Source organism: Homarus americanus, unplaced genomic scaffold (genome assembly GCF_018991925.1).
Source record: "Homarus americanus isolate GMGI-L3 unplaced genomic scaffold, GMGI_Hamer_2.0 scaffold23324, whole genome shotgun sequence".
Classification (NCBI taxonomy): Eukaryota; Metazoa; Arthropoda; class Malacostraca; order Decapoda; family Nephropidae; genus Homarus; species Homarus americanus.
In genome coordinates this window covers 170073-179573 of record NW_024715677.1, presented here as the reverse complement: position 1 = coordinate 179573, position 9501 = coordinate 170073, and the positions used below count along the sequence as shown (strand labels likewise).

General features: G+C 36.2%; 1 protein-coding gene across 2 annotated transcripts; it reads left to right on the top strand.

Annotated features, from left to right (window-relative positions):
* LOC121857925 (uncharacterized protein C2orf42-like) lies at window positions 1-9166 on the top strand. Of its 2 annotated transcripts, none has more exons than XM_042354171.1 (8): window positions 1-89; window positions 957-1169; window positions 1731-1922; window positions 2923-3174; window positions 4119-4300; window positions 5065-5296; window positions 5883-6080; window positions 7306-9166. In XM_042354171.1, exons 2-8 carry the CDS (start codon window positions 957-959, stop codon window positions 8167-8169), a joined length of 2133 nt encoding a protein of 710 aa, XP_042210105.1. In that variant the 5' UTR covers window positions 1-89; the 3' UTR covers window positions 8170-9166. The 2 variants fall into 2 exon arrangements, with proteins under 2 accessions (XP_042210105.1, XP_042210106.1); XM_042354172.1 differs by having other exon boundaries at window positions 7-252.
* Window positions 9167-9501: the final 335 nt, after the last annotated feature.

The following is a 9501-nucleotide window of genomic DNA, read 5'->3' as shown; positions in this document are numbered from 1 at the left end:
GTGATGCGCGGTTCATGTTACTTGGGCGCCATTGTTGGAGAATGTCAACAAACTACTCGTGAACTCCTAAGACTAATCAGCCATCAATAGTAATAGTTACCTGGAGATGATGATTTAGACAATGCTTCCTACGTGTCTAAACTCTGATTACGTTTAAGTGTCAACTGCTAAATAGACGTTGTTCAATAGTGAAATAATCCCCTAAAGGTGCTATCTTCTTCGGAGCAACTAGACCCTGTGTTATTTTACAAAGTAAACTCTTGGTGTTTATTGGCTAGTCAAGAGGTAGACGAGGTAGTTTCTCTTTATTAATTATGAGCCTAGACCTCGACAATATAGTGAAGAAATGGGATGTGTGATAAAGGTTAACAAAGCAGTTGCCACTATTTCAAGAAATTGTTTGACAAATTTTTATAAATTATGAACTAATATTGATACTATACCACCGAGGCATTATGCTTTGATGTTTGTGGTACAATCGTCAATATTAGCCGGTTAGGTTAAGTTAAGTTGAATTTTTAAATAAATTTTTTTTAACACATTTGCTATAACTATGGCAGTGTCCTCTATAAAACAGTGAAATTGTGGAGTTTTAATATTTTTATTTCTATGAAGAATCAGCAGCGGAAAAGTCGTCAATAATTACTTTTGCATGATACTAAACCCGAAAATGAATTCGACAATGCACAGAAATAGTTTTCAGGTGATATCACCATTAGGCAAACTCCCCCATACAAACTCTCCTCATACACTCATAGTTAGTGAAAAAGAATATGATTTATGCAAATTGTAATAAAAGTTACAAAAATCAAATTATATGATTTATCATATGTGTGGCTCCTTATTTAAGGATAATGTTCAAATTGTCCAACGTGAGCAGCAAAAGAGATACTTTATTCATGTTAAGTATTGTGCAGAAAGTGTACTCGAATTTATGGTCTTGATTTAATTTTCAGATGCCGAGAGAGGACAAGCGTGCTACCTTCTTGACAGACTTGGGAAGGGCTACCATGAGAGGTGTACGTAGGTGTCACAAGTGTGGCACCTTGAATGGCACCCGAGGATTCTCTTGCAAGAACAAGTCCTGTGATGTAATTTTTAAGGAGGCGGGAGAAAAGAGAAAATTATCCACAGAAGCGTGTAGAATAACAGCTGGTGCAGAAGCTCAGGTTAGAGACACTTATCATGTTTCAAGTGCTATGTATTATTTTATTTGAATTGTTTAATACAATCAGTGGATTCAATATGGTTAGGTGAATTGCTCCAGTCCTTTATAGCTGTAAAGAAGAAAGAATTTTGGGCTTGACCTCAGACACCTTGTACGACAAATTATTGTTCACTGCCCCAGGTGCCTTGCTGGTTCATATCCCTGATCCTAACAAAGTTTGTTGCAAATTATCTTGGATGCAAACCACTTAAAACCCTAAAATATGATTATTGAAGTGAAACTTGTGCTGGTTTACATTATTTCTTGAACAAAATCATAATTTATTCAAGAAAAATTGTTGATCCAATCTTAGTTCATCACTGAACACATTAATCTTGACTAAATCACTCTGTCATAATGATTTCACCTGTTTAAGACTTACAGTGGGTAAGCCATGGACCCCTTGATCCCCAGCCTCTTTAGCTTCTCTATTGCCAGCTACCTAAGAATTAAGTGAAAACCCTAGTAATTTACAAGTATGTACAAAGGGCCGATCTATAATAATTTCCTATGTCTCTTCCAGATTTATTCTGTGAGAGTACGAGACAAAGGCCCTGACTATCGTGGTTTTGTTCAGCTTCCTGTGATTCAATCCATGGATGGGTCTGGGGATATTTTCATTGGTGCAGAGTCTCTGGGAGATCCAAGGATGCTTGTGCAGATGGGAATAAGATGTTATGTGGAACCATGTCAGCGGAATTGTGAAAAAATAATGGTGAATATTAAGTAATGTTTTAAAGTGTCTTACTTTGTTAGTGGTTCTAAGTACAGAATGTGATGTTTTGTTTATACAGTACTCTACAGTATACTGTATGTACTTATCTTTTAGTAAACTTCACTATAGACTTACTGGGGTCTCACTCATTTTTTCTATGAGATATACAGTTGCTAAAATTTTGTTTTAGTCTAGTTTGAGATAAATTTTATGGACTATATATAGGCAATTTAAACAGATACATTAGTTATTCAGCTTAAAGTGAATGCAGTATAGTACAGTATTTGTCTTTGTCCCTAAGATATTGATTAGCTACAATGTGGGGTAATTATAAAAAGTTTGTGAATTATTAATGTTCACTCAGTTTAAATAATAATAATGTACTTCATTTAGTTTTAGGAGATAATTATATGAGGTGAATTTAATATTAACATTACTCCCTGTAGCTGTAGTATATGAATATGAAATTGAAGCTCTCTCTAGTATTGTATTAACCTGACAACATTACTGTAACTTTCTACAGTTACTAGTTGCTGTATACTGCTTCCTCAAGGTTACTGCCACCTCCTCTTTCTCACTTTTCTCCACCACTCTCTTCTTCTTTTTTTTCACTTCATTCGCTATACAGTACTCAAGAAAAATCTGTTTATAGTTTTCCTATTACTTTATTAGTACTAGCACATACAAGTACAGTAGAACCTCAATACACCAAACTTCAATGGTGTGGGTAAAGAAAGACATGTGTAGAAAGTGAAACGAAAGAGACCAAGACAACAAGATATGGGAAGTCACTGAAATGATCCTGTCTAGTGTCAAGGTTTACGTGGGTCTGAAACATGTAGACTTGGTGGGATGGTAATATGTGAATTGGTTACTTATGAATTTGACTTGAAGATGGGATTTCTTGGTCAAGCCTTCATATTTCTTTTACATTCAGTGTATTACACAAACTAATATAATATACTGTATACTATAGCTATATATATTATTCTCATTTCAGAGTCAGCCGCCAACATTGTGTTCACACATCCGTGCTGCGTCCCAGTGTTTTAAAGACGCTCAATCACTAACGCTAAAAAACTCTGTTCTGAATTCCTTGCCCATACCACAGTCGATCAAATCAGACATCTGGCAGCTTGCGACTGATACCCCGGGCCCCCTCGTACAAAGAGTATCCAAAAATATTATGGTGGTTAAATGTAAACCAGAGGCTCTACATCCATTGGGATTTTTACACTTCAGCTTCCAGCAGGTAAATTATAAGTAAATGAGGTATGACACTTATGGTCTAAAATACTTCATCTGTCTTTGTCTGTTTTATTTAGGTTACATACACTGTCCCCTCAATTAACGTGGGGTTGTGTTCCCAGAAAACACTGTGTAAAGCAAACCCGTTATAACATGGGGAGATAAGGATGCGTCAGGTGGACCCCCAAAAGTTCCCACTCCCCATGCCAAAAACACTCCAAAATCAAAGTTCAAAGATGTCGTACAGCTCTAAAGTAGCTCACTAATACACATACACGTACATCTACCAAACTCACTTAAACATGATGTTGTAGAGGCATTGGTGTGTCCATGAAATAAGTTACCAAAAGTTTAACACCGCAGTCATTTGCAGAGGCTGGCTGAGTCACACGTGGCCTCCCTCAAGCCTTGCCATAGTAACCCAGCCCAGCTGGGGACTCACCTATTCCCTACCCTTAGCAATGCTCTCCTTTTAGCTAGTGCATGAAGAAATGTTTATTCATTTTATGTTTTTGGCCTATTGATATTTATTTTTTTTGCTTGTGCATGGTGTGTGTATATTAGGAATGATTGTGGTGGTGCTGAATAAATAATTGTGGTGGTGCTGGAGAAGTGATTGTGGCAAACAGTATAAAGTTATTTGACAGGCAGCATGGTGTTGGTGTTCATCGTGTGTGTGTGTGTGTGTGAGGTGATGCAGGCTAAGAGAATGTTTATATAGAGCCATGGTGATGATAGCAGGCAAAAAACTACCACATATGTTTTATATTTAATGGATGTCTGCATGTAATGTTATATAGGTACTAATTCACTTGACTTATTACAGTATTTTTGTTTTGGGAAATGAAGTGGCAAATCATATTAGTATTATAAAATTATTTTCATGGAATCATCCACTCTTGTTAAGAATGATGAATGCTTCTTAAATCACTATATTTTTATTGCCAGGTACGTAATAAAGAGGAAACTGAGTACAAATACTATTGTGGATGTCGAGCTTTCAAGATTCAGCCGGCCGCCCGGGATGTTACCTTCCGGAAATGTGTTCATTTGTATGCCTGTGTGGTGGCCTTTGCAAGTGATCATCAACTCTCTCAGGAATTTTCCTACTATATTAACATGATTCAGAGGTATGTTGATATATACTTTTTGTTAAACATGTAAATTGCCTGTCTAATGTAATGTAGTTATTGCTAAAATGAACACACAAAAATTCAATCTACATACCTTGTACTAGAAACAAAATTGTGTGATACCATTGCCTCTAAATTTGCCTCAGTTGGAGAGCATCAAGTAATATTTCATGTGGTTATTTTTGTATTAATCTTTCAAAAGACCTATAACATTAAATATTCTGCAAGTACTCCTGTAATTATACCTGTATTGACTAGTTTAATTTTTTTTCTCTTATGTTTTGCTAAGTGGAAGTTTAAGTCAGAGATAAGAACTTGACAAGAGAGGCTGCAAGAGTCTGTGCAGCATTTCAGATAGTGTGGACATATAGAGAGATTGGAAAGTGAAGAATTGATAAAACAAAAGAAGTCAGATTTAAATTATACCAGAAGAGGGGAAAACCACAAGAGATAGATGGATGAAGTAAAGGATGCATTAAAAGTTAGGGGAACAGATATCCACAAAGATGCAGTGTATACTAAAGAGTGGAGAACTTGGATGGTACTGGCTTGTGTGAAGTGACAAGGTCAAACCAAATATGAGATCTTATTATGGAAGAGGATTGTCATAAGAGAACTCATACTCTTACAACCATGAAAATGAATGAATGATAATGAATGCAAAATTTATGTATACATGCTCTTGTTTTTTGTCCCAGTCTTTGTATTAATATGTCTTTATTAATGTGTCATACATCCAGAATTTGTTTTCCTTGTTTCAGTGATCTTAACCCGTCTCCAAGTTTAATAGTCAGTAACGGTGGCGGAGATGAAAACAGTGTTAGTATAGGAGAGAGCAGCACAGGACTAAGTACAGTAGGAGAGAGGTCATTCCTTATTCTGAATGACTCTGGAGATTCTCAGTGTCAAGTGGAGGTAGAAGTGCTGCAGGAGGACTCTACATCAATACTTGAGGGCATCCCAATCTCTCCTTCAGATAATCTGGTTACTCAGGTAAAATGACTTAACTGGTACATTGACTGATGAGGATGTGAACACAAATACTGTACCTTGGTGACAGTGTTTCCAGATATATTGTAGGTTGTACATTTTATGAAAAAGATGTTAACATTTTGTATGGGTTATTATTTTCAATACAAATCCATAAATAAATCTATAGACATTATCCTTCTAGAGTAATACAGGCGTTAAATACTAAGAATACAATATTAGGTAGATGAATAGGAAAGAAATCTTTCTGTCAGAAACTCAATCAATCATGCCCAGGATCATGGCCTTATTCTAGTTTTGCCACTAAGATTAATGTTCTGGTTGATCTTGGAGCATTAATATACTGTACGTACTGTAATTCCAATATGTTTGACTTGTTCACTTGGTATGCTATAGCAAGTGCTGCAGCAATTTTCATAATTTTAAAAACTTCCAACTGTCTCACACACACAGTACTGTAGTTCCTAATGTTAACATCTTCACAGCCTGTATATAATGTAGTAAGTTTGACAGTTAGTGTAAGATTACACATATGTAATGACCATTATGGTAAGTGATCATAGTATTCAACAAATTCTTTTACAAACAGGAAGAAATTGAAGGGAAACTGGAAATTCAGTTGAGAACTCCTGAGGGCATCCACCTGCGAACTACAGATGGGGGCACCATCTCTGTCCATCAAATTCCTGACAACCTGCCAGTGACAGGCATTAAGAGGAGACAGGATGATTCAGTGGTCCAAGCCAGCTCGGCTCTCCTTACCCTCCAGGAGAGTGGCACTAAGAAGGTGAGTTATAAAAAAGTGAGGGAAAATTATATCCCCAAAATTTTGCTTAAATTTTTCATATATCTCCAAATGTAAAGACTGCATACAAGTCCTGCTTTATCTTTACAGGTTGGTACAATTCATGGTTGAAGTGGACTTGTAGAACACTGACCCAATGCACCACTTGTACAGAAATGAAGCGATGACAGAACCACGTCACCACATTTTATAGACTTTATTTTGGTGAAAATAATGCTTTACTGTGTAAAATTTAAAACACTTATATTATACTGTACTAACAAATTGCATTTGAATTGTGAGTTTAAAGAGTTTTGTCTTTTGATCCCGAGCAAGTCAGCAATGGTCATCCACCACTGACCTCCACACAACTCATCATACAGTTTCACGGTGGAAACCCGTTGATACTTAAAGCTTTAAACTGGGCCCTATGATAATAATTATTTTTTCATATTCTCTATGTAGAATTGTGTGTATGTAACTGAGTAAAAAAATAATGAAAATTCTGCGCAGGAGTTACATTCCTGAAAACCCATCGCGGGTTGAAATATCATAAACTGGGATCATTATAACATGTGTTTCAATGGGATACGTTTCCAGCCAGTCCGACACCAACAAGTATTACCCAAAAATTTTTAACTAATAATATTCTGTACCTACAATACAATTAAAAAACACTCACCACATCATTATGAACAAACATGGTTGTCATTACATGTTCCTTTTGAGGCTAAGGGCACTCTTGAAGGTAGAGTGGAGACGTCACTCTGACTCCCACACAGCCTCTGGGGAGAGTGAAGAGGCTTCACAATGCCAAGCTTCATTTTCAGAGACAATTTTCCTGGGTGCTTTGGCCTTCAAAGTTACACCGCTCGCTTCATAGTCACAAAAACAAAGCGAACAATGATATCATTATTACAGTTGACACTAGTCACATCATGTTCACAACAACAGAGACAAAGCACTTTACAGTTACAAAAAACATAACAAAAGTCACTTCACAGTCACCAAAACAGAGTACATTGTGAATGTTAGTGATGTCCTCTCACTGTAAGGTGAAAAAACAAAAAACAAAAGTTACAAAAGTATTAATCTTTCAACAATTAAAAAAAGTTACATTTATTATATGTAAGAGAATATTTAGAAAGGGAAATTTACTTAAACTTTCTTTCATTTTCTTTAGAAAACTTTGTCTTTTCCCCCAACTAAGATTGTTTTCCTACAACAGATATCTTCACCGAGAAGACCACTGACTGGAGCCTGTGCCAGGAAGGCCAAGGAACCAGTTGATGAGAATACGGCTTCATTTAGTTTTTTGTCGTGGTTGGGAAGTGTGACAGAGAGAATAAACCAAACGATGCATTTTGGCTTCAGTGGTAAACCTGAGCCTTTAGTGTTTCACATGCCAAAAATATTTTTTGATTGCCTTATGGAGAGAATAAATGCAAGATGGAAAAAGAAAAGATTGCCTAATCAGACACAGCCATTTATAAGAAAGGATGCTGTGCCTTTAGGTAAATTTACAAAATACACCTGGAAAATTATAAGCGACCTCCACGTGCGACTGATCTTTGATATTCCTGATATGCCATTAGAAATTACTCGTAGTTTCATTCAAAACCGCGACGGAACATACAAACTCTATCAACAACGTGATGAAGACTCAATTTATGCCAAGGGTAACCCAAACCAACCACTGTTGAGGCCACAGGAATACAAAACTAGACTTCGTGTTGGCACAACATCACCAGGACAAAAGGAGCCAACACCTTTCATTATCGAATGGATTCCCGATATTCTTCCACAGTCTTGTATCGGAGAACTGCGTGTAAAGTTTGAGTTCGACCACCTGCACAACGGTCAACTACTCACACCAAGAGAACCTCGAGGAGCCATGGCAGGTCAGACTATTGCAGCAGTTCGAAGCCACGGCCCTCTCCTGGCTCCCAGACCCCAACCACAGCAGCCACAACAGTCGTCACAGACAACAACGCAGCAGATCTCGGCAACAGAACATAATATTATTAGCATACCCATAACCTCAGAAGGTATGCAGTCAGCTGAAAATATGGCAACAATTCTTACTTTTTGAAGTATAGTATCTCTAGTCAGTTTATTTTATCTAAAGAGGCAGTACCTGATGTACACATGATAGGGAAACATGGTCTGTCCACAATAAATCTATATACTGTTTATATATTTTTTTTATGTATATATTTAAAGTTTTGCTGCCTTTATTGATATTTTTATTATTAAAAAGAAATAAAAATCAGCTCAATATTGTGTAGATATTTAGCTTGAGCATAATTAGTTTGTTTGCAATAAGAGAACCTGATTATCAGATGTTGGAATAGTATGCAGTAAGACATCACTTTATCGCACTAGTGCATGCTTAAACCTGGCCATAAAACTAGGAATTGCACCAGTAAAAAATGTACAGTACAGTAAAGTTCTCTTAAAAACATAAATATTGATGCCCTTCTCATTCCTGTAGTTTGTTACTACTTATCATAGTAACTCAGTTTCAGTATTTTAAGAGTCCATTAATGTGAAATCTTACTGTATAGTGTTGATAATTTTATATTTTTCCTATGGAAAATGATCTAAATAATTTTATTTACATAAATTATGTACCGTATATTAACCCTTTCACTGGCCGATGACATTATATTTGTACGTATCGTTACGCGGACTGTTAGAAGTGAGATGTCACCCATGACCCCGAACGCTCATACTGCCGCATAAAACATTATCTTTCTACACTCATTTGCAGCCATCCCATATCATTTATACAACTATTGTTCTTTTATCATTTAGTCAGATACTGTAGCTAATCTTTATAATTCAGTAAAAAAAAAAGAAGAAAAAATTTGCATAATTTTACCTGTAAATGATCAAATAAATTAAAAGAATAAACTATGCATTTTGGGTTGCATCATTGGCCAGTCTACTGGTTAGATTTGGACCAGATGGCCAGCTGGTAAAAGGGTTAAGAGAAACCTTCTAAAGCAATTAAATACTGTACAGCTCTTGAGTACTGTATATAACTTTAGAACAAGCAATAGTGTACATAATTTTTCCTTTTCTCTATAGTGTGTATATATATATATATATATATATATATATACTGTATATTTTTATTTTATTTAATTTTTTATGTTATGTCTTGGGGGTAAAGCCTTTCATGAGAAAGGTACAGTAACAACCAGTCAGTAACTGATGACATCTTCCTGTCATACAGCAGAGTTGTCTGATAGTACACACCCTCTTCCATGTGTAGGAAGACATTCAAAATGGCTACATTCATAGTAGTCCCCAACCTAACCATTAAGATTGGGGCCTAATCATAATAGAACTCATTTCTAATGGGCACCAATTTTAATGGCCCATATGCTTGGACTGGGCTGGCAACTATTCAGAATAG

Excerpts from the sequence above, each read along its gene's own strand:
- LOC121857925 (XM_042354171.1), top strand. The coding sequence starts at position 957 with ATGCCGAGAGAGGACAAGCGTGCTACCTTCTTGACAGACTTGGGAAGG. Across the intron at positions 4,301-5,064 it reads TATATTAACATGATTCAGAG|TGATCTTAACCCGTCTCCAA; the intron begins GTATGTTGATAT and ends TCCTTGTTTCAG. Across the intron at positions 5,297-5,882 it reads CAGATAATCTGGTTACTCAG|GAAGAAATTGAAGGGAAACT; the intron begins GTAAAATGACTT and ends TTTTACAAACAG.